General features: G+C 54.1%; 1 protein-coding gene across 1 annotated transcript in view; it reads right to left on the minus strand.

Moving 5' to 3' along the window:
- The window catches only part of LOC140402243 (sprouty-related, EVH1 domain-containing protein 2-like), a 71,222-nt gene that overhangs the window by 14,130 nt on the left and 31,449 nt on the right, over nt 1-25,643 (minus strand). Inside the window, exons 3-5 of the mRNA XM_072489872.1 lie at nt 21,668-21,836; nt 15,220-15,281; nt 8,997-9,158 (exon numbers count right to left, since the gene is read on the minus strand). Coding sequence (XP_072345973.1) covers nt 8,997-9,158; nt 15,220-15,281; nt 21,668-21,836 — 393 coding nt within the window. The remainder of the gene's footprint in view (nt 1-8,996; nt 9,159-15,219; nt 15,282-21,667; nt 21,837-25,643) is intronic.

Consider the following 25,643-nt stretch of genomic DNA (forward strand, 5'->3'; position numbering starts at 1 on the left):
CTGATAGAGGTATTCAAGATACTGAGGAGAATCAGCGAGAATCTGCTCAATCTCAGGGGAGCATCAAGACCTAGCGAAGCACGGATTCAAAATAACTGGCAAAGGGAGGAAAAGTGAGGAAAAACCCTTTGACCCAGAGGGCGTTTGGACTCGGGAACGAACACTCCAAGGGGGCGGCGGAGGACGGTCCGACCGAGGTGTCCGTAAGGGAGATCGGATTGGTGTCTGGAAAGAAGGAATGTGCAAGGTCACAGGGATAAGGCAGGGTGTGTGGGACTGGGTAGAATGCTCTTCCAGAGGGCCAGTGTGGACTCGATGGGCCGAATGGCCTCCGTTTGTACTGTGAAGATTCTGTGAGTTTGACAGAAGGGTTGGGAGAGGAGCTGGAATAGAGTGACCTGGGATGGGAGCGCGGCGGGGGGGGATGACGATCTTTGGGCGAGTAATTCGCAAAGCCCGATGGGATCTCGCGTTCCATTATTAGAGGGACTGAATCCAAAATGAGGGAAGTTACCCTGACCCTGTAAAAAAGCTCTGGTTCGGCTACAACCCCAGTTCTGGTTGCCACATCTTAGGAAGTATGCGAGGGCAGCGCAGAGAGAGGCCATTCGGCCCATCGAGCCTGCACCGACCCTGGGAAAGAGCGCCCCTACCTAGGCCCACTCCCCCTGCCCTGTCCCCCGTGACCCCACACATTGATCATGGGCGGTTTCGAAGATGTCAGTTTGCCACTTTTTGGAAACGTTCCGCCCGTGGAGTTTTTACAGCGCCGCAAGGGGCCCTTCGGCCCATCGAGCCCGTGCCGGCCGGCAATTCTCATCCCGTTTTCCAGCTCTTTGTCCGTGGCGTTTCGTGTGCTCACCTAAAACGCTTCTCAAATGTTGTGAGGGTCACTCTCCCCCCCTCCTCTCTTCCCCCCCCCTCTCTCTCCCCCCCCTCCTCTCTTCCCCCCCCCTCCTCTCTTCCCCCCCCTCCTCTCTTCCCCCCCCTCCTCTCTTCCCCCCCCTCCTCTCTTCCCCCCCCCTCCTCTCTTCCCCCCCTCCTCTCTTCCCCCCCCTCTCTCTCCCCCCCCTCTCTCTCCCCCCCCTCTCTCCCCCCCTCTCTCTCTCTCTCCCCCCCCTCTCTCTCTTCTCCCCCCCCTCTCTCTCTTCTCCCCCCCCTCTCTCTCTTCTCCCCCCCCTCTCTCTCTTCTCCCCCCCCTCTCTCTCTTCTCCCCCCCCTCTCTCTCTTCTCCCCCCCTCTCTCTCTTCTCCCCCCCCTCTCTCTCTTCTCCCCCCCCTCTCTCTCTTCTCCCCCCCCTCTCTCTCTTCTCCCCCCCCTCTCTCTCTTCTCCCCCCCTCTCTCTCTTCTCCCCCCTCTCTCTCTTCTCCCCCCCCTCTCTCTCTTCTCCCCCCCTCTCTCTCTTCTCCCCCCCCCTCTCTCTCTTCTCCCCCCCTCTCTCTCTTCTCCCCCCCCTCTCTCTCTTCTCCCCCCCCCTCTCCTCTCTCCCCCCCCTCTCTCTCCCCCCCTCTCTCTCCCCCTCCCCCTTCCCCCCTCCCCCTGCCCCCTCCCCCTCCCCCTTCCAGGCAGCGAGTTCAGGATTCCCACCACCCACCGGGTGAAATTTTTTTTACCTCAAATCCCCTCTAAATCTCCTACCCCTGACCTTAAATCTCTGCCCCCTGGTTACTGACCCCCTTATCAAGGGGAAAGCGTTTGTTCCTCCCTAGCTGCCTCTACGTGTCCTTTGTGGTTTTATACACCTCAATCCGGTCCTCCCCTCAGCCTTCGTTGCTCTCAGGGGAACGTCTATGGGGGTAGAGCAGGGTGGAGGGGGAGGGGGGGGGGGGGGGTGTGGAATGGGTCTGACTGGGTTGCCGCAGAGGGAGCCAACAACGCCTCGGAAATCGCCGCAACGGCTCTACGAGGAACATAGGTTTTTAAAAAATAATTTACTTTTTTATAAATTTAGAGTGAGACTAACGTGACAGATGGTAAAATAAATCCGAAAACACGGGAAAAACTCAGGTCAGGCAGCTTCCGCGGGGAGGGGGAGAGTTAACGGGTGGGATTCTTCAGTGCGTGTCGCCCGACGGTGGGGTCATTCGGTCCCGCCGCTATCGATAGGGTTTCCCGCTGTCTCGCGCCATTGCTACTGGCTTGGGGGAGGGGGTGGGTCGACCTTTTAGGCTGAGTGACCTTTCAGTCAGAATTGAGAGTGAAAACAAAAATAGAGAGAGAGAGAGCGCGCGCGAGAGAGAAAAAAAAAAACACGGAACAAGATGGAGGCAGAGGTTTTGATCTAACGCCCATGAACTCGTTGTCAAGTCCTGAAGGCTGTAGAGTGACAAGTGGAAATGCTGCCCGGTTAGCTTGTGTTGATCGTCAATAGCAGGTCAAGGACAGAGAGGTCAGAGTGCAGAATTCAAAAGGCGAGCAGCCGCAAGCTCGGAGTCACAATTGTGGACCGGACGGAGGAGTTCCGCAAAGTGGGGGGCGTCGGCCAGTCTCCCCTTCGGAATCCCCCAACCAGGCGGCGACCACATGGCAAACATCAGCGCGGCCGGCGACATCGGAAACAGCGCAGGCGAAATCGCTGTTTTGTTCGGAAACGGTGTCTGGGGCCTTACTCCGTGGCGGGCCTGCAGGGAACGTTGCTGTGGGGAAGAGAGGGGCTGGGCTGGGAGGCGGCGGCTGAGGAATGGACCAGGCTGTCACAGAGGGGAATGATCCCTCTGGAAGGCTGCAAGGGGAGGTCAGGGGTCGATGCGTCTGGCGGAGTCATCACGCTGGAGGGTGAACCATTGAACACAGAGGCTTGTGAGCTGGAAGGGGAGGACCAGGAGCAACCTTACCAAGGTTCTGGGAAGGGGTGGGAGCAGAAATAGGTGGGACGTCAGCACATTCGAGGAGCTAGCACGGGCAAAGAAAAATGGGCAGAATGGCCTCCTCCTGTGTCGGAGGCCGAGCGGGTTGCACGCCTGGGCCACGAGAAGCTCCCGAACGGCACAGACATGGAGCAGATAGGCCCGGCTACCTCGACAGGGTCTCCAGAGCGCAGTGGCATTGGCTCCCGGGGGGGGGGGGGGGGGAAGTGGGGGGGCAGCACGGTAGCATAGTGGTTAGCACAGTTGCTTCACAGCTCCAGGGTCCCAGGTTCGATTCCCGGCTTGGGTCACTGTCTGTGCGGAGTCCGCACGTTCTCCCCGTGTCTGCGTGGGTTCCCTCCGGGTGCTCCGGTTTCTTCCCGCAGTCCAAAGACGTGCTGTTAGGTGGATTGGCTGTGATAAATTGCCCTTAATGTCCAAAAAAAGGTTAGGTGGGGTTACTGGGTTACGGGGATAGGGTGCAGGTGTGGGGCTTAAGGGAGGTGCTCTTTCCAAGGGCCGGTGCAGACTCGATGGGCTGAATGGCATTCGGTCACTGCTATGTACTTTGAAGGATGGATCTCCGCATCAAGCCGGCGTGCCTTCAGCTCAGCCCTCACGCAGAAAACTCTGCCGCGATTTTTAAGCATTGGCTGGCATGCTTCCAGAGCTACCTCGATACGGCTGCCGACACCCCCACGGAAAGGCAGAAAATACACCTCCTACGCTCGCGGGTCAGCCCGGCGATCTACCCCCTGATCGAAGATGCGGCGAACTATGATAAAGCCATGGAACTGCTGGAAGGACACTACATTCGTCCACTTAATCAGGTCTACGCCCGTCACCTGCTGGCAACGAGACGGCAGAGCCCAGATGAGATGCTAGAAGATTTCTACCGGGCACTGATCGTGCTGGGCCAAAAATGCGGCTGCCCAGCGGTGACGGCGAACGAGCACTCCGAACTTTTAATTTGAGACGCTTTCGTGGCAGGTATGATCTCCCCCGACATTCGCCGAAGGCTACTCGAAATGGACACGCTGGGCCTCACCGAGGCCCGGGCCCTGGCAGGGTCCGTGAACGTGGCGCACAAAAACGCCCTTGCGTACGCCCCCACGCGCACCGCGCCTCCCTGGGCTGCGTGGCACCCCGCCGCGGCAGCCCCCCAGACTTACCCGCTTAACCCCCAGACTTACCCGCTAACTCCGCAGGCCTGCACGGCAAGACGGCCCGCTACCGCCGCCGGCCACGCTGCTTCTTCTGCGGCCAGGCAAATCACCCACGCGCGCGCTGCCCGGCCCTCATCGTCACCTGCAAAGGGTGCGGCAAGAAAGGCCACTATGCCGCGGTCTGCCTCGCCCGCGCGGTGAACGCGGTATCCAATGACTACCCTCAGCCGTTCTTCCAGCCGCCCGCTGTGCAACCACAGCCGTTCTTCCAAGTCCCGACCGTCCGAGACCCACCGCCGCACTCCCTTTTCCCAGCCCCGCCGGCCCAACGTGCACCGCAGCCTTTGCCCCGCCAGGCAGCATCGCAGCCGTGGCCACTCTTCCCCCCGGCAACCATGCTGGAGAGGTGCGCGCAGCCATTTTGTCCCTCGCCGGTCCAATCGTCGGGGTCTCTGTCCCCGAACTCCATGGGCGATCCCTGGCCAGCGCCACCTTGGATGGGGCCTCAAGCCCCCAGCACGGCTGGCTACGCGCTGCCGGACCATAACCCCTTGCTGCAGCTGGCCTCCGCCACGCTGGAGCAGCATGCGCCGCCAGTTTGCTCCTCCCCGCCGCCATCTTCGGAGTCCCCGGATCCACGTGCGATCCATGGCCGGCGCCATCTTGGATGGGGCCTCAAGCCCCCGGCACAGCTGGCTACGCGCTGCCCGACCAAAACCCTTTGTTGCAGCTGGCCTCCGCCTCGCGGGAGCAGAGTGTGCCGCCATTTTGTTCCACCCCGCCCCCAACACGGCTGACGATGCGTTGCCCGATCTTCACTCCTTGCTGCAGCTGGCCTCCATTACCCCGGCCCCGAACGCTAGCAAAGGCCACCACGACGATCGCCATCAACGGCCACGTGACGTCATGCCTCATCGACTCCGGGAGCACGGAGAGCTTTGTCCACCCCGACACGGTAAGGCGCTGTTCTCTGGTCACCTATCCCACCCAACAAAGGATCTCCCTGGCCTCCGGGTCACACGCGGAGCAGATAAAAGGGTTCTGCCTCGCGAACCTCACCGTCCAAGGCAGGGAATTCCGCAATTTCCGCCTATACGTGCTCCGCACCTCTGCGCAGCCACCCTTCTGGGACTGGATTTCCAGTGCCACCTACAAAGCCTTACTTTTAAATTTGACGGCCCTATACCCCCCCTTACTGTTTGTGGCCTCGCGACCCTTAAGGTCGACCCGCCTTCCCTGTTTGCGAACCTCACCCCGGATTGCAAACCCGTTGCCACCAGGAGCAGACGGTATAGCGCCCAGGACCGGACCTTCATCAGGTCAGAGGTCCAAAGGCTGCTGAGGGAAGGGGTCATCGAAGCGAGCAACAGCCCCTGGAGAGCTCAAGTAGTGGTGGTAAAGTCCGGGGAGAAGCATAGGATGGTCATCGACTATAACCAGACCATCAACAGGTTTACGCAACTGGACGCGTACCCCCTCCCCCGTATTGCCGACCTGGTAAACAGGATTGCACAATATAAGGTCTTCTCCATGGTGGATCTCAAGTCTGCCTACCACCAGCTACCCCTCCATAATAGTGACCGCCAGTACACTGCCTTCGAAGCAGATGGGCGGCTCTACCACTTTTTAAGGTTTCCCTTCGGTGTCACAAACGGGGTCTCGGTCTACCAGCGTGGGATAGACCGAATGGTTGACCGGTACGGCTTACACGCAACGTTCCCGTATCTTGACAACGTCACCATCTGCGGCCATGACCAGCAGGACCACGACACCAACCTCCGTAAATTTCTCCAGACCGCGCACCTCCTGAATCTGACCTACAATAAGGAGAAGTGCGTGTTTAGCACCGACCGTCCAGCCATCCTAGGCTACATAGTGCGAAATGGAGTCATAGGCCCCGACCCCGAACGCATGCGCCCCCTCATGGAGCTCCCCCTCCCTCACTGCCCCAAGGCCCTGAAGCGCTGCCTCGGCTTCTTTAGCTACTCTGCACAATGGGTCCCTAATTACGCCGACAAGTCTCGACCCCTGATCCAATCCATAACCTTTCCCCTGCCAACGCAGGCCCGCCAGGCCTTCTGCCGCATCAAAGCGGACATCGCAAAAGCCATGATGCGCGCCATCGAAGAGTCCCTCCCCTTCCAGGTCGAGAGCGATGTGTCCGACGTAGCTCTGGCCGCCACCCTCAACCAAGCGGGCAGGCCCGTGGCTTTCTTCTCCCGCACTCTCCATGCTTCCGAAATTCGCCACTCCTCGGTCGAAAAGGAAGCCCAGGCCATAGTGGAAGGTGTGCGGCACTGGAGGCATTACCTGGCCGGCAGGAGATTCACTCTCCTCACGGACCAACGGTCGGTGGCGTTCATGTTCGATAATGCACAGCGGGGCAAGATTAAGAACGACAAGATCTTGCGGTAGAGGATCGAACTCTCCACCTTCAATTACGAGATCTTGTATCGTCCCGGGAAGCTGAACGAGCCTCCTGATGCCCTATCCCGCGGCACTTGTGCCACCGCACAAGTAGACCGCCTTCGAGCCCTCCACGAGGACCTCTGCCACCCGGGAGTCACCCGGTCCTTCCATTTTGTTAAGTCCCGGAACCTGCCTTACTCCATCGAGGAGTTCAGGACAGCCACCAGGGACTGCCGAATGTGCGCAGAGTGCAAACCGCACTTCTACCGACCAGAGAGGGCGCATCTGATAAAGGCTTCCCGTCCCTTTGAACGCCTCAGCATGGACTTCAAAGGCCCCCTCCCCTCCACCGACCGCAACACGTATTTCCTGAACGTGATTGATGAGTACTCCTGGTTCCCATTCGCCATCCCCTGCCCGGACATGACCACAACCACCCTCATCAAGGCACTCCAAACTATTTTTACACTGTTCGGTTTCCCCGCATACATCCACAGTGATAAGGGGTCCTCCTTTATGAGCGACGAGCTGCGGCAGTTCCTGCTTAGCAAAGGCATCGCCTCGAGCAGGACGACCAGCTATAACCCTCGGGGAAACGGGCAGGTAGAAAGGGAGAACGGAACGGTCTGGAAGGCCGTCCTGCTGGCCCTTCGGTCCAGGAATCTCCCAGTCTCCCGCTGGGAAGAAGCTGAATCGATATGATTCTACGTGGACTCAAGAGTATTGATTGTGTATCAATTTAATCAGATAGAACTGTACCCAGCAGAATTGATACACAATCAATACTCTTGAGTCCATGTAGAGTCACATCGATTCAGCTTTAATCAGATAGAACTATACCCAGCAGCGAAGTTACAGAAGTGAAGGCTGCTGGGACGGCATTGGTTCTTATACCCCGCCTCTCAGGGCGGGGCTATGTACATTGCCCAATGGTAGACCCCGCGGTCTAGCCAATGGTCATTCCTCTCTCTGGTACCGCAATACCTGGTATTACCACATTCACCCCCTGTTAAAAAAAGAGCCAGTGGGGTGATGGCCAGTATTACTGTCGCCTTTTCATGGTAGGACCAGGTATTGCAGGTACCATGCTATCGAGGGTTGCGGAGAAAGTTCTTGCGTTGTTAATTTTCTTCATGGTGCTGTAATCAGACGATCGGGCGGCCTGGTCGTCCTACCGGAGCGTCTAAGTTTCGGCGGCGATCCTGGTGAGGGCCCCGGTGGTAGTGACTCCGGGAACGTGGTGACTTCCTCCCAGGCAGTTTCGTCACCCCTAGGTAGCGCTGTAAGGTCGAAAAATGGGCAGAAGGAAGGGGTGCCTGTAGGGGGCGTCGGTGCCTGCTCGGCTCCGGGTCGGGGTTCTGGCGGCAGTACTGACCCTCCGGTCAGGTGCGGGGGGGCGGGGGGGGGGGGGGGGGGGGGGGGTGGTAGCAGTGGCTCGGGCGCGCGTGGGGCTCCGGCGGGCGCCAGGTCCCGGACGGAGACCGTATCTTGGCGTCCGTCGGGGAACGCTACGTAGGCGTACTGGGGGTTGGCATGCAGCGGGTGGACCCTTTTGACCAGCGGGTCCGACTTGTGCGCCCTCGCATGTTCCCGCAGCAGGATGGTTCCGGGTGTTGCTAGCCAGTTTGGGAGCGAGGTCCCCGAGGAGGACTTCCTGGGGAAAACAAGGAGACGTTCATGAGGTGTCTGGTTCGTGGTAGTACATAGCAGTGACCGAATGGAGTGAAGGGCCACTGGGAGGGCTTCTTGCCAGCGGGAGACTGGGAGATTCCTGGACCGAAGGGCCAGCAGGACGGTCATCCAGACCGTTCCGTTCTCCCTTTCTACCTGCCCGTTTCCCCGGGGGTTGTAGCTGGTCGTCCTGCTCGAGGCGATGCCTTTGCTGAGCAGGAACTGGCGCAGCTCGTTGCTCATAAAGGAGGACCCCCTATCACTGTGGATGTATGCGGGGAAACCGAACAGTGTAAAGATACCCTGGAGGGCCTTGATGACGGTGGTTGTGGTCATGTCCGGGCAGAGGATGGCGAATGGGAACCGGGAGTACTCATCAATCACGTTCAGGAAATACGTGTTGCGGTCAGTGGAGGGGAGGGGGCCTTTGAAGTCCATGCTGAGGCGTTCAAAGGGACGGGAAGCCTTTATCAGATGCGCCCTCTCTGGTCGGTAGAAGTGCGGTTTGCACTCCGCGCAGATTTGGCAGTCCCTGGTGACAGTCCTGACCTCCTCGATGGAGTAAGGCAGGTTCCGGGATTTAACAAAATGGAAGAACTTTCTCCGCAACCCTCGACAGCATGGTACCTGCAATCAGACGATCGGGCGGCCTGGTTGTGTATCAATGGCCTCCTTCTGGCGCTGTAAATGCTATGATTCGATAAGGGACAAGAGGAAGAGCCCCCAGTGTTGAAGCAGGGTGAATGTCTCAGCCAGCATTCCGCCCACCACCTCCCCACCACTTACAGAGCCTGAAATCAGCAGCCCCCCCCCCCCCCCCCCGCCCCCCGCGTCCTCCCCTCCCAGCACACGAGGAGGCGGCGAGCTGGAGGTCAGGCGTGCTCAGATTGACCTTCGTGACTACCTGGCTGGGCTGGGCGTCTGCCTGAGTCAGTCCATGTCGGAATTCATCGGAGGCCGGTGACCTGATGTAGCAGCTGGAGGATGATTCGCTGGTTACTATGGTGATGTGTTTCGGGAGCATCTCCTTCCTGCTATTGGACGATGACTCGCTGTCTGTGTGGATCTAGAAGGAGAATTAAAACTGTGAGAGAGGAGTGTGCGGGAGGGGGGGAGGGTTAATGGGGCAGGATTGTGCGAGAGATAAATCTTCAATTACAGCCCACCCCACCCCCGCACTCCCAGTTAAGCCCTCGCCAGCTCCCCCTCCCCCATTCAAGCCCCTCCCCTCCCCCACTCAGTCCCCTCTCCATCTCCTTCAGTGTGTCCCCTCCCCATCTCCCCCTCCCCTATTCCAGCCCTTGTCAACCCCCTCTCTCACTCAGTCCCTTCTCCATCGCCTCCTCCCCTATTCTAGCCCTGCTCCATCTCCCCGTCCCCTTCTCAGTCCCCTCCCCATCGTCCTCCTCCCATTCAAGCCCCGCACCCCCCCACTCATTTTGTCCCCTCCCCATCTCTCCCTCCCCCTCTCAGTCCCCTCCTCATCTCCCCCTCCCCCACTCAGTCCCCTCCCCCTTCCCCCACTCAGTCCCCTCCCCATCTCCCTCCTCCCCCACTCAGTCCCCTCCCCATCTCCCCACTCCCCTTCCCATCTCCCCCTCCCTCAATCAGTCCCCTCCCCATCTCCCCCACTCCCCTCCCCATCTCCCCCTCCCCCCACTCAGTCCCCTCCCCATCTCCCCCACTCCCCTCCCCATCTCCCCTCCCTCAATCAGTCCCCTCCCCATCTCCCCCTCCCCTCCCCATCTCCCCCTCCCCCACAGTCCCCTCCCCATCTCCCCCTCCTTCAATCAGTCCCCTCCCCATCTCCCCCCTCCCCTCCCCATCTCCCCCTCCCCCACAGTCCCCTCCCCATCTCCCCCTCCCTCAATCAGTCCCCTCCCCATCTCCCCCACTCAGCCCCCTCTCCATCTCTCCCTCCCCTATTCCAGCCACCCTCAATCTCTCCCTCCCTCACTCAGTCCCCTCTCCATCTCCCCCTGCCCCACTCAGTCCCCTCTCCATCTCCCCCTCCCCCACTCAGTCCCCTCCCCATCTCCCCCTCCCTCACTCAGTCCCCTCCTCATCTCCCCCTCCCTCACTCAGTCCCTTCTCCATCTCCCCCTCCCCTATTCCAGCCCTTGTCAACCCCCTCCCTCACTCAGTCCCCTCCCCATCTCCCACGGCCCCACTCAGTCTCCTCTCCATCTCCCCCTGCCCCACTCAGTCCCCTCTCCATCTCCCCCTCCCCCACTCAGTCTCCTCTCCATCTCCCCCTGCCCCATTCAGTCCCCTCTCCATCTCCCCCTCCCCCACTCAGTCCCCTCTCCATCTCCCCTCCCCCACTCAGTCCCCTCCCCATCTCTCCCTGTCCCACTTCCCTCCCCATCTCCCCCACCCCCACTCAGTCCCCTCTCCATCTCCCCCACTCAGTCCCCTCTCCACCTTCCCCTGTCCCACTCCCCTCCCCATCTCCCCCTGCCCCACACTCCCCTCTCCATCTCTCCCTGTCCCACTCCCCTCTCCATCTCCCCCTCCCCCACTCAGTCCCCTCTTCATCTCCCCCTCCCCCACTCAGTCCCCACCCCATCTCCCCCACTCCCCTCCCCATTTCCCCCTCTCTCCACTCAGTCCCCTCTCCATCTCCCCCACTCCCCTCCCCATCTCCCCCTCCCTCCACTCAGTCCCCTCCCCATCTCCCCCTCCCCTCCCCATCTCCCCTCCCCACTCAGTCCCCTCCCCATCTCCCACTCCCCCACTCAGTCCCCTCCCCATCTCCCCTCCCCATCTGCCCCTCCCCCACAGTCCCCTCTCCATCTCCCCCACTCCCCTCCCCATCTCCCCCTCCCCCCACTCAGTCCCCTCCCCATCTCCCCCTCCCCCCACTCAGTCCCCTCCCCATCTCCCCCTCCCCCCACTCAGTCCCCTCCCCATCCTCTGATTTATCCTTTTTCCATTTTACTTTTTTACTGATTGGAAGTTTAACACTGGAGGTTTGGCTGTTTTGTTGTGGGGTGGGGTGGGGTGGGAGGGGTCCATACTAAATGAGTCCAAAGTGATTTAGACACCAATCTGCTATCTCACTACTCAGCGATGGTCAGTGAGCGAGGACAGTAACCCAGACTGATGATTCCCTCCATCCCACCCAGGGATGTCACACTCAAGTGTTGGATCACAACATTCCACAGAACAACAAACAAAGAACAAAGAAATGTACAGCACAGGAACAGGCCCTTCGGCCCTCCAAGCCCGTGCCGACCATGCTGCCCGACTAAACTACAATCTTCTACAGTTCCTGGGTCCGTATCCCTCTATTCCCATCCTATTCATGTATTTGTCAAGATGCCCCTTAAATGTCACTATCGTCCCGGCTTCCACCACCTCCTCCGGTAGCGAGTTCCAGGCACCCACTACCCTCTGCGTAAAAAAACTTGCCTCGTACATCTACTCCAAACCTTGCCCCTCTCACCTTAAACCTATGCCCCCTAGTAATTGATCCCTCTACCCTGGGGAAAAGCCTCTGACTATCCACTCGGTCTATGCCCCTCATAATTTTGTAGACCTCTATCAGGTCTCCCCTCAACCTCCTTCGTTCCAGTGAGAAGAAACCAAGTTTATTCAACCGCTCCTCATAGCTAATGCCCTCCATACCAGGCAACATTCTGGTAAATCTCTTCTGCACCCTCTCTAAAGCCTCCACATCCTTCTGGTAGTGTGGCGACCAGAATTGAACACTATGCTCCAAGTGTGGCCTAACTAAGGTTCTATACAGCTGCAACATGACTTGCCAATTCTTATACTCAGTGCCCCGGCCAATGAAGGCAAGCATGCCGTATGCCTTCTTGACTACCTTCTCCACCTGTGTTGCCTCTTTCAATGACCTGTGGACCTGTACTCCTAGATCTCTTTGACTTTCAATACTCTTGAGGGTTCTACCATTCACTGCATATTCCCTACCTGCATTAGACCTTCCAAAATGCATTACCTCACATTTGTCCGGATTAAACTCCATCTGCCATCTCTCCACCCAAGTCTCCAAACAATCTAAATCCTGCTGTATCCTCAGACAGTCCTCATCGCTATCCGCAATTCCACCAACCTTTGTGTCGTCTGCAAACTTACTAATCAGACCAGTTACATTTTCCTCCAAATCATTTATATATACTACAAAGAGCAAAGGTCCCAGCACTGATCCCTGTGGAACACCACTGGTCACAGCCCTCCAATTAGAAAAGCATCCTTCCATTGCTACTCTCTGCCTTCTATGACCTAGCCAGTTCTGTATCCACCTTGCCAGCTCACCCCTGATCCCGTGTGACTTCACCTTTTGTACTAGTCTACCATGAGGGACCTTGTCAAAGGCCTTACTGAAGTCCATATAGACAACATCCACTGCCCTACCTGCATCAATCATTTTAGTGACCTCCTCGAAAAACTCTATCAAGTTAGTGAGACACGACCTTCCCTTCACAAAACCGTGCTGCCTCTCACTAATACGTCCATTTGCTTCCAAATGGGAGTAGATCCTGTCTCGAAGAATTCTCTCCAGTAATTTCCCCACCACTGAAGTAAGGCTCACTGGCCTGTAGTTCCCGGGATTATTCTTGCTACCCTTCTTAAACAGAGGAACAGCATTGGCTATTCTCCAGTCCTCTGGGACATCCCCTGAAGACAGTGAGGATCCAAAGATTTCTGTCAAGGCCTCAGCAATTTCCTCTCCAGCCTCCTTCAGTATTCTGGGGTAGATCCCATCAGGCCCTGGGGACTTATCTACCATAATATTTTTTAAGACACCCAACACCTCGTCCTTTTGGATCTCAATGAGACCCAGGCTATCTACACACCCTTCTCCAGACTCAACATCTACCAATTTCTTCTCTTTGGTGAATACTGATGCAAAGTATTCATTTAGTACCTCGCCCATTTCCTTTGGCTCCACACATAGATTCCCTTGCCTATCCTTCAGTGGGCCAACCCTTTCCCTGGCTACCCTCTTGCTTTTTATGTACGTGTAAAAAGCCTTGGGATTTTCCTTAACCCTATTTGCCAATGACTTTTCGTGACCCCTTCTAGCCCTCCTGACTCCTTCCTTGAAAGAAGGAACTTCCTACTTTCCTTATATTCCACGCAGGCTTCGTCTGTTCCCAGCCTTTTAGCCCAGACAAATGCCTCCTTTTTCTTTTTGACGAGGCCTACAATATCTCTCGTTATACAAGGTTCCCGAAAATTGCCGTATTTATCCTTCTTCCTCACAGGAACGTGCCGGTCCTGAATTCCTTTCAACTGACACTTGAAAGCCTCCCACATGTCAGATGTTGATTTACCCTCAAACATCCGCCCCCAATCTATGTTCTTCAGTTCCCGCCTAATATTGTTATAATTAGCCTTCCCCCAATTTAGCACATTCATCCTAGGACCACTCTTATCCTTGTCCACCTGTACTTTAAAACTTACTGAATTGTGGTCACTATTACCGAAATGCTCCCCTACTGAAACATCTACCACCTGGCCGGGCTCATTCCCCAATACCAGGTCCAGTACCGCCCCTTCCCTAGTTGGACTGTCTACATATTGTTTTAAGAAGCCCTCCTGGATGTTCCTTACAAACTCCGCCCCGTCTAAGCCCCTGGCACTAAGTGAGTCCCAGTCAATATTGGGGAAGTTGAAGTCTCCCATCACCACAACCCTGTTGTTTTTACTCTTTTCCAAAATCTGTCTACCTATCTGCTCCTCTATCTCCCGCTGGCTGTTGGGAGGCCTGTAGTAAACCCTCAACATTGTGACTGCACCCTTCTTATTCCTGATCTCTACCCATATAGCCTCACTGCCCTCTGAGGTGTCCTCCCGCAGTACAGCTGTGATATTCTCCCGAACCAGTAGCGCAACTCCGCCTCCCTTTTACATCCCCCTCTATCCCGCCTGAAACATCTAAATCCTGGAATGTTTAGCTGCCAATCCTGCCCTTCCCTCAACCAGGTCTCTGTAATGGCAACAACATCATAGTTCCAAGTACTAATCCAAGCTCTAAGTTCATCTGCCTTACCCGTAATACTTCTTGCATTAAAACATATGCACTTCAGGCCACCAGACCCGCTGTGTTCAGCAACTTCTCCCTGTCTGCTCTGCCTCAGAGCCCCACAGTCCCTATTCCCTAGTTCTCCCTCAATATTCTCACCTTCTGACCTATTGCTCCTGTGCCCACCCCCCTGCCATACTAGTTTAAACCCTCCCGTGTGACACTAGCAAACCTCGCGGCCAGGATATTTATGCCTCTCCGGTTTAGATGCAACCCATCCTTCTTACATAGGTCACACCTGCCCCGGAAGAGCTCCCCTTGTGGGGAACCCTTGAGGCCCACCACTGGTCTTTTTACCTCTGCACCAATCAGACGGTACGATTATGCACAGGGTAGCAAACTCTCCTTTTCCAGGAAACCGGAGCACCCGGAGGAAACCCACACTGATACGGGGCAAATGTGCAAACTCCCCACAGACAGTCACCCGAGACTGGAATTCCACCCGGGTCCTTGTCTCTGTGAGGCAGCAGTGCTAACCACTGTGCCCCCGTGCCACCCTTTTGAAGTGTCCTTCAGACAGGAGAACTGTGGTGAATGTATTCACCTGAATATGAGCTGTCTGTATAGTACTGTGACCTATGGCCAGGAAATGGTAATACGATCTATTTACAGGTATTGTACTAGAACCCCCGTGGGCTCCGCCTCTGGCTCGCCCCCCCCCCCCCCCCCCCCCCCCCCCCCCGGGGCGATATATAGACCTGCCACCTGTGGGCGGCACTCATTTGTACAGCAGACACTGGCAGGCAAGTTCCTGGATAATAACGCCTTATGTTTACTCGTTCTCATAGTCTCGCAGTGAATTGATGGTATATCAAGAATCCGCTGCCTTTACGTAGTCTGGGCCTACACGGGACTCCAGCCCTATATGCTTACGGTTTATGCTTAAACACCCCCAGCAGTGATCCAGCAAGTAGTTTTATGAATCATTTGTTTGTTGGTGGTTCAAGAAAGTGGGCCACCGCCCTCCCCTCCTCAGGACAGTGTGCGATGGGCAGAAAATGCTGAATTAATACAGAATACAAGAAATCAGAGACAGCTATGAGGCTCGGTGTCGCTCTGTGGCTTTACTTACTGTAACAATGTCTTCTGCCACATCAGCCTCACCCTGACTCGAGGAAGAAGAGGTGAGTGAACCTACAGAAACATAACAGAGACCAGCAGGTAAGATGGAAGGTCCATTAATCCAGAGGCATCTGAACTCTATACTGCAGGCCATGGTTACAAATACCCAGGAATGAATTACAGGCCGGAATCTATTCGATGAGCTGTCTGGGTGTTTATACATCGTAGAATCTCTACAATGCAGAAGGAGGCCATTCAGCCCATCGTTTCTACACCGACCCTCCGAAAGAGCACCCTAGCTAGGCCCACACCACCGCCCTATCCCCATAACCCCACCTAACCTTTGGACACTAAGGGGCAATTTAGCGTGGCCAATCCACCTAACCTGCTCATCTTTGGACTTTGGGTGGAAACCCACACACACACGGGGAGAACATGCAGACTGCACACAGACAGTTACCCCAGGCCGGAATCGAACCCTGGTCCCTGGCACTGTGAGGCAGCAGTGCTAACCACTGTGCCCCCATACTACCCGGATAATGATCACCTGCCTGGGATGCTATATAGGAAAGCGGACATCCAGGAGTGAGTTACAGACTGGAATCTAATCAAGGGTTTAGGGTGGTTTATATATAGAATAACAGATAACCGGGAGTGAGTTACAGACTGGAATCTAATCGAGGGGCTTAGAGTGGTTTATATATTGAATAACAGATACCCGGGAGTTAGTTACAGACTGGAATCTAATCAAGGGTTTAGGGTCGTTAATATATAGAATAACAGATACACAGGAGTGAGTTACAGACTGGAATCTAATTGAGGGATTTGGGGTGGTTTTTATACAGAATAACAGATACCCGGGAGTGAGTTACAAACTTGAATCTAATCGAGGGGTTCGGAGTGGTTTATATATAGAATAACAGATACCCGGGAGTGAGTTACAGACTGGAATCTAATCGAGGGATTCAGGGTGGTTTATGTATAGAATAACAGATACCCGGGAGTGAGTTACAGACTGGAATCTAATCGAGGGATTCAGGGTGGTTTATATATAGAATAACAGATACCCGGGAGTGAGTTACAGACTGGAATCTAATCGAGGGGTTTAGAATGGTTTATATATTGAATAACAGATACCCGGGAGTTAGTTACAGACTGGAATCTAATCAAAGGTTTAGGGTGGTTAATATATAGAATAACAGATACACAGGAGTGAGTTACAGACTGGAATCTAATTGAGGGGTTTAGGTCGGTTTATATATAGAATAAATAGAATAGATTAGATGGCATTGAGGTACGTAGGGAAGAGGTGTTGGCAATTCTGGACAGGCTGAAAATAGATAAGTCCCCGGGACCTGATGGGATTTATCCTAGGATTCTCTGGGAGGCCAGGGAAGAGATTGCTGGACCATTGGCTTTGAATTTTATGTCATCATTGGCTACAGGAATAGTGCCAGAGGACTGGAGGATAGCAAATGTGGTCCCTTTGTTCAAAAAGGGGAGCAGAGACAACCCCGGCAACTATAGACCGGTGAGCCTCACGTCTGTAGTGGGTAAAGTCTTGGAGGGGATTATAAGAGACAAGATTTATAATCATCTAGATAGGAATAATATGATCAGGGATAGTCAGCATGGCTTTGTGAAGGGTAGGTCATGCCTCACAAACCTTATCGAGTTCTTTGAAAAGGTGACTGAACAGGTAGACAAGGGTAGAGCAGTTGATGTGGTGTATATGGATTTCAGCAAAGCGTTTGATAAGGTTCCCCACGGTAGGCTATTGCAGAAAATACGGAGGCTGGAGATTGAGGGTGATTTAGAGATGTGGATCAGAAATTGGCTAGCTGAAAGAAGACAGAGGGTGGTGGTTGATGGGAAATGTTCAGAATGGAGTTCTGTCACAAGTGGAGTACCACAAGGATCTGTTCTGGGGCCGTTGCTGTTTGTCATTTTTATCAATGACCTAGAGGAAGGTGCAGAAGGGTGGGTAAGTAAATTTGCAGACGATACTAAAGTCGGTGGTGTTGTCGATAGTGTGGAAGGAAGTAGCAGGTTACAGAGGGATATAGATAAGCTGCAGTGCTGGGCTGAGAGGCGGCAAATGGAGTTTAATGTAGAGAAGTGTGAGGTGATTCACTTTGGAAGGAATAACAGGAATGTGGAATATTTGGCTAATGGAAAAGTTCTTGAAAGTGTGGATGAGCAGAGGGATCTAGGTGTCCATGTACATAGATCCCTGAAAGTTGCCACCCAGGTTGATAGGGTGGTGAAGAAGGCCTATGGAGTGTTGGCCTTTATTGGTAGAGGGATTGAGTTCCGGAGTCAGGAAGTCATGTTGCAGCTGTACAGAACTCTGGTACGGCCGCATTTGGAGTATTGCGTACAGTTCTGGTCACCGCATTATAGGAAGGACGTGGAGGCTTTGGAACGGGTGCAGAGGAGATTTACCAGGATGTTGCCTGGTATGGAGGGAAAATCATATGAGGAAAGGCTGATGGACTTGAGGTTGTTTTCGTTAGAGAGAAGAAGGTTAAGAGGAGACTTAATAGAGGCATACAAAATGATCAGAGGGTTAGATAGGGTGGACAGTGAGAGCCTTCTCCCGCGGATGGAAATGGCTAGCACGAGGGGACATAGCCTTAAACTGAGGGGTAATAGATATAGGACAGAGGTCAGAGGTAGGTTCTTTACGCAAAGAGTAGTGAGGCAGTGGAATGCCCTACCTGCTACAGTAGTGAACTCGCCAACATTGAGGGCATTTAAAAGTTTATTGGATAAACATATGGATGATAATGGTATAGTGTAGGTTAGATGGCTTTTGTTTCGGTGCAACATCGTGGGCCGAAGGGCCTGTACTGCGCTGTATTGTTCTATATTCTATAACAGGTACCCGGGAGTGAGTTACAGACTGGAATCTAATTGAGGGATTTGGGGTGGTTTATATATAGAATAGAAGATACCTGGGAGTGAATTACAGACTGGAATCTAATCGAGGAGTTCGGGGTGGTTTATATATAGAATAACAGATACCCGGGAGTGAGTTACAGACTGGAATCTAATCGAGGTGTTTGTGGTGGTTTGTATATAGAATAACAGATACCCGGGAGTGAGTTACAGACTGGAATCTAATTGAGGGATTTGGGGTGGTTTATATATAGAATAACAGATACCCGGGAGTGAGTTACAGACTGGCATCTAATCGAGGGGTTCAGGGTGGTTTATACATAGAATAACAGATACCCGGGAGTGAGTTACAGACTGGAATCTAATTGAGTGGTTCAGGGTGTTTTACATATAGAATAACAGATACCCGGGAGTGAGTTACAGACTGGAATCTAATCGAGTGGTTCAGGGTGTTTTACATATAGAATAACAGATACCCGGGAGTGAGTTACAGACTGGAATCTAATCGAGGGATTTGGGGTGGTTTATATATAGAATAACAGATACCCGGGAGTGAGTTACAGACTGGAATCTAATCGAGGGATTCGGGGTGGTTTACATATAGAATAACAGATACCCGGGAGTGAGTTACAGTCTGGAATCTAATCGAGGGATTCGGGGTGGTTTATATATAGAATAACAGATACCCAGGAGTGAGTTACAGACTGGAATCTAATCGAGGGATTCGGGGTGGTTTACATATAGAATAACAGATACCCGGGAGTGAGTTACAGACTGGAATCTAATCGAGGGATTCGGGGTGGTTTATATATAGAATAACAGATACCCGGGAGTGAGTTACACACTGGAATCTAATCGAGTGGTTCAGGGTGGTTCATATATAGAATAACAGATACCCGGGGGGTGAGTTACAAACTGGAATCTAATCGAGGGATTCAGGGTGGTTTATATATAGAATAACAGATACCCGGGAGTGAGTTACAGACTGGAATCTAATCGAGGGATTCGGGGTGGTTTATATATAGAATAACAGATACCCGGGAGTGAGTTACAGACTGGAATCTAATCGAGGGATTCGGGGTGGTTTACATATAGAATAACAGATACCCGGGAGTGAGTTATAGACAGGAATCTAATCGAGTGGTTCAGGGTGTTTTACATATAGAATAACAGATACCCAAGAGTGAGTTACAGACAGGAATCTAATCGAGTGGTTCAGGGTGTTTTACATATAGAATAACAGAAAACCGGGACATGACGGATGTTGAGGCTCGGGATTGATGTTTAAATACTCTAGGTCAAGTCGGCATAAGGAAGGGGGAAGTTTTGGGTATTCTAAAAGGCATTAAGGTGGACAAGTCCCCAGGTCCGGATGGGACCTATCCCAGGTTACTGAGGGAAGCGAGGGAAGAAATAGCTGGGGCCTTAACAGATAACTTTGCAGCGTCCTTGAGCATGGGTGAGGTCCCGGTGGACTGGAGAATTGCTAATGTTGTCCCTTTGTTTAAGAAGGGTAGCAGGGATAATCCAGGGAATTATAGACGTGTGAACTTGACGTCAGTGGTAGGCAAACTGTTGGAGATGATACTGAGGGATAGGATCTATTCACATTTGGAAGAAAAAAGACTTATCAGTGATAGGCAGCATGGTTTTGTGCAGGGAAGGTCATGTCTCACAAACCTAATAGAATTCTTTGAGGAAGTGACAACGTTAATTGATGAGGGAAGGGCTGTAAATGTCATATACATGGACTTCAGTAAGGCATTTGATAAAGTTTCCCATGGCAGGTTGATGGAAAAAGTCAAGTCGTATGGGGTTCAGGGTGTACTAGCTAGATGGATAAAGAACTGGCTGGGCAACAGGAGACAGAGAGTAGTGGTGGAAGGGAGTGTCTCAAAATGGAGAAAGGTGACTAGTGGTGTTCCACAGGGATCCGTGTTCGGACCACTGTTGTTTGTGATATACATAAATGATCTGGACGAAGGTATAGGTGGTCTGATTAGCAAGTTTGCAGATGATACTAAGATTGGTGGAGTTGCAGATAGCGAGGAGGACTGTCCGAGAATACAGCAAAATATAAATAGATTGGAGAGTTGGGCAGAGAAATGGCAGGTGGAGTTCAATCCAGACAAATGCGAGGTGATGCATTTTGGAAGATCTAATTCAAGAGCGGACTATACGGTCAATGGAAGAGTCCTGGGGAAAATTGATGTCCAGAGAGATCTGGGAGTTCAGGTCCATTGTACCCTGAAGGTGGCAACGCAGGTCGATAGAGTGGTCAAGAAGGCATACAGCATGCTTACCTTCATCGGACTGGGTATTGAGTACAAGAGTCGGCAGGTCATGTTACAGTTGTATAGGACTTTGGTTAGGCCACATTTGGAATACTGCGTGCAGTTCTGGTCGCCACATTACCAGAAGGATGTGGATGCTTTAGAGAGGGCGCAGAGGAGGTTCACCAGGATGTTGCCTGGTCTGGAGGGTGCTAGCTATGAAGAAAGGTTGAGTAGATTAGGATTGTTTTCGTTGGAAAGACGGAGGTTGAAGGGGGACCTGATTGAGGTCTACAAAATTATGAGAGGTATGGACAGGGTGGATAGCAACAAGCTTTTTCCAATACTGGGGGTGTCAATTACAAGGGGTCACAATTTCAAGGTGAGAGGGGGAAAGTTTAAGGGAGATGTGCGTGGAAAGTTTTTTACGCAGAGGGTGATGGGTGCCTGGAACGCTTTGCCAGCGGAGGTGTTAGAGGCAGGCACGATAGCATCATTTAAGATGCATCTAGACAGATATATGAACGGGCGGGGAACAGAGGGAAGTAGATCCTTGGAAAATAGGTGACAGGTTTAGATAAAGGGTCTGGGTCGGCGCAGGCTGGGACGACCGAAGGGCCTGTTCCTGTGCTGTAATTTTCTTTGTTCTCTTTGTTTAAAGTATGTTTGTGAACCAGGTGGGTTTTTACAACAATCGTTTCATGGTCATCATTGGACTTTGAATTCAAAGTTCACCATCTGCCCTGGTGGGATTCGAACCCGGGTCGCCAGAGCAGTACTCTGGGCCTCTGGATTACTGATCCAGTGACGACACCACTACGCACTGCCTCCCCGGCATGGACTCATTCAGTGACTTTGCCTCCTGTCGTCGCAAACTCTCCAAGTGAAGAGGTTTCTCCTCATCTCCGTCCTAAATGGCCTAGCCTGTGTTGTGCTAGGTGCATCGTCCCCCCAGCCCCTCCCTCACTCCTTCCCTCCCACACCTCCCCTTCCTTCCTCCCCCCCCCTCCCAACACCCCAACCTCACCACCAGCCAGAGAAAACAACATCCCTGCATCCATTTTGGGAGTCAAACAGTCTAACCATAGAGGGGCTGAATGGTCTCTCTCACATCCATTGGGATATGTCAACATAGAAAATCGGAGCATGAGGCGGCCATTCAGTCCTTCGAGCCTGCTTCGCCATTCAATGCGATCATGGCCAATCCTCTATCTCAATGCCGTATCCCTGCATTCTCCCCATAGCCCATGCGCAAGATTGAAAGTAGTGATGGTTCGCGCCTACCTTCGACCAGCTCCTCAATGACGTCCTTAATGCTCTGTTCAAAGGTAACGGCGTCGGCAGGGCTCTGGAACGTGAGGCCAAACTTGTCATCTTCTACTTTCCAATGGTGGAAGATGGGATTTACCTTGTTGTAAATGAGATCTTTCTTGAGCACGCATTCCAGGATCACCTGTGGAGAACGAAGCGAGCGAGGATTGAAGACCCCGTCAGTTCAGCCCTTTTAGGCTTCATCGCCGCAGAAACCCAAGTCAGGGAATCATTCCTACATCGTATGAACCTTCCTCCCGTTAAGTAAACACGGCAATGTCGGAAGAACGATTATTCTGCCGCTGGCTAATTCTCTGACGCCTTCTCCTCCTTAATCGCTCGCGCCGGGCTCAACGGCTGAAAGGGGACAGACCGGACCTGGACGAAAAGGGCCAGAGCCAGAGGGTGGAGCGGAGCCAATGGAGCAGCAATGTGGTGGTATGTATTAGGGGTAATACGGTACACCACGTGTCGACAGGCTATTGGTGGAGGGATGCCAGGTCCTGATAGGATCTGCCACCTACTGGACTCCACCCAGAAATGCCGGTATAAGAACCCAGCTTTTCCCTCCATTTCCCTCCGCAGCTGCATTCTGTAACCACGCTGCTGGGGATAAAGTTCTGCTTAATGAAGCCTTCAATTGACATTACCTCAACCTGCCTCGCGGCATATTGACGGTGCTACAATTTATTGAGCAGAATTTAAATTGAAGAAAACGACGTGGGAACATAGAACTCCGAATCACCCCGGAGTGCCTGCACAGCGCACCCCAAGCAGCTAACTCGACATCTATTTTCAAGCACTGGCTGGCATGCTTTGAGGGTTACCTCCGAATGGCCCCCGGCACACCGACTGCCGAACAAAAGATGCAGGTCCTCTATTCCAGGGTGAGTCCTGACGTCTACTCCCTTATCGAGGACGAGGACGGTTTCACCGGTGCCATCGCCGCGCTGAAGGATATCTACATCCGGCCCGCCAACCAGGTTTTTGCTCGCTACCAGCTCGCCACAGGACGGCAATTTCCGGGGGAAATCGCTGCACGAGTTTTATAACACCCTGCAGATCCTGGGTCGAAACTGCAACTGTCCGGCGGTAACAGCGAGTGAACACACAGAGCTCCTGGTCCACGATGCGTATGTGGCAGGTTTGGCCTCTTCCCAGATCCGGCAGAGGCTTCTGGAGAAAGAATCTCTGGGACTTATAGAAGCTCGGGCCCTGGCGACATCCCTCGATGTGGCCTCGCGTAATGCCCGCACCTACGCCCCCGACCGCACTACAGCCCCTTGGGCTCTGTGGACCCCAACTGCGGTCGACTCTCCGACCACCCCCCCCACCCCTGCAAACCTGCGCGGCCAAAACACCAGACCAAGCGGGGGGGCCCCGCTGCTATTTTTGCGGCCAGCTGAAACACCCTCGGCAGCGGTGCTCGGCCTGCGCGGCTACCTGCAAAAGCTGCGGGAAGAAGGGCCACTACGCGACGGTGTGCAAGTCCCGCGGGGTCGCCGCTATCTCCGCGGAAGAAACGGGACCACAGACCTAGCCCCCCCAGCGGTCCACGTGCGACCAACGGCCGCCGCCATTTTGGACCCCGGACGCCACGAGGGAGAAATGGGCGCCGCCATTTTGTCCACCCCCGACCGCGCTCAATCCGTGGACGCCGCCAACTTGGCTGAAGGACCCCGACACAGACGGCCACATACTGCCTGATTACGATGCTCAACTTCAACAACCACGTCTGGCTTCGACGACCCTCAACCAGTCGCGACCCCGGACGCTCCAGACTGCAACAACTACAGTCCTAGTGAATGGCTACGAGACGCCGTGTCTTAACGACTCTGGGAGCACAGAGAGCTTCATTTATCCGGACACGGTAAGGCGCTGTTCCCTCGTAATTCGGCCAAGCACCCAGAAAGTTTTCCTGGCGGCGGGATCCCACTCCGTTCAGATCACGGGGTTCTGCATCGCTAACATAACGGTGCAGGGGAGGGAGTTCTGAAATTACCGGCTGTATGTCCTCCCCCATCTCTGTGCGCCCACACTCCTAGGGTTGGACTTCCAATGCAACCTCCAGAGTTTAACATTTAAATTTGGCGGCCCTATACCCCCACTGACTGTCTGCGGCCTCACGACCCTCAAGGTTTAACCGCCTTCCTTGTTTGCGAACCTCACCCCGGATTGCAAACCCGTGGCCACAAGGGGCAGACGGTACAGCGCCCAGAACCGAGCATTTATCCGGTCCGAAGTCCAGAGGCTGCTGAAGGAAGGCATCATCCAGGCTAGCAACAGTCCCTGGAGAGCCCAGGTGGTAGTCGTTAAGACCGGGGAGAAGCAGAGGATGGTCATCGACTATAGTCAGACCATCAACGGGTACACTCAGCTAGATGCGTACCCTCTCCCCCGCATATCCGACATGGTCAATCGGATTGCACAGTACAAGGTCTTTTCAACCGTGTACCTCAAGTCCGCCCACCACCAGCTCCCCATCCATCCTGGTGACCGCAACTAACTGCCTTCGAAGCAAACGGGCGGTTATACCACTTTTTAAGGGTTCCATTCGGCGTCACGAACAGAGTCTCGGTCTCCCAGTGAGAGATGGACCGAATGGTTGACCAGCACGGTTTACGAGCCACGTTCCCGTATCTCGACGATGTCACCATCTGCGGCCACGACCAGCAGGACCACAACGCCAATCTCCAAAAATTCCTCCAGACCGCTCACGCCCTGAACCTCACTTACAACAAAGAAAAATGCGTGTTCCGCACCGACCGTCTAGCCATCCTGGGCTACGTAGTGCGTAATGGAGTGATAGGCCCTGACCCTGAACGCATGCGCCCCCTCATGGAGTTCCCTCTCCCCCACTGTGCCAAAGCCCTGAAACGCTGCCTGGGCTTCTTTTCTTATTACGCCCAGTGGGTTCCACAATACGCCGACAAGGCCCGTGCGCTAATCCAGTCCACTACTTTTCCCCTGTCGACAGCGGCATGCCAGGCCTTTAGCCGCATCAAAGCGGATATCGCAAAAGCCACGATGTGCACCATCGACGAGTCCCTCCCCTTCGAGGTCGAGAGCGACGCATCGGATGTAGCTCTGGCGGCCACCCTCAACCAAGCAGGCAGACCCATGGCCTTCTTCTCCCGAACCCTCCACGCTTCAGAAATCCGCCACTCCTCAGTGGAAAAGGAGGCACAAGCAATAGTGGAAGCTGTGCGACACTGGAGGCATTACCTGGCCGGTAGGAGATTCACTCTCCTCACTGACCAACGGTTGGTTGCCTTCATGTTCGATAATGCACAGCGGGGCAAGATCAAGAACGACAAGATCTTGCGGTGGAGGATCGAACTCTCCACCTTCAATTATGAGATCTTGTATCGTCCCGGAAAGCTGAACGAGCCATCCGATGCCCTATCTCGCAGCACATGTGCCAATGTACAAGTGGACCGTCTACAAGCCCTCCACGAGGACCTCTGCCACCCGGGGGTCACTCGTTTCTACCACTTCCTTAAGGCCCGCAACCTCCCTTACTCCGTCGAGGACGTCCGAACAGTCACCAGAAACTGCCAGATCTGTGCTGCGTGCAAACCGCACTTTTTCAGGCCAGATAGAGCGCACCTGGTTAAGGCCTCTCGACCCTTTGAACGCCTCAGTTTGGATTTCAAAGGCCCCCTCCCCTCCACCGATCGCAACGCGTACTTCCTGAACGTCGTTAACGAATACTCCCGTTTCCCTTTCGCCATCCCCTGCCACCCGACATGACAGCGTCCACGGTCATTAAAGCCCTCGGTACCATTTTTACACTGTTCGGTTTCCCCAACTATATCCATAGCGACATGGGGTCCTCCTTTATGAGTGACGAACTGCGTCAATTCCTGCTCAGGAGGGGCATAGCCTCGAGCAGGACGACCAGTTACAACCCCCAGGGGAACGGGCAGGTAGAAAGGGAGAATGGAAC

The sequence above is a fragment of the Scyliorhinus torazame genome, chromosome 25, assembly GCF_047496885.1.
Source record: "Scyliorhinus torazame isolate Kashiwa2021f chromosome 25, sScyTor2.1, whole genome shotgun sequence".
In the NCBI taxonomy this organism is placed as follows: domain Eukaryota; kingdom Metazoa; phylum Chordata; class Chondrichthyes; order Carcharhiniformes; family Scyliorhinidae; genus Scyliorhinus; species Scyliorhinus torazame.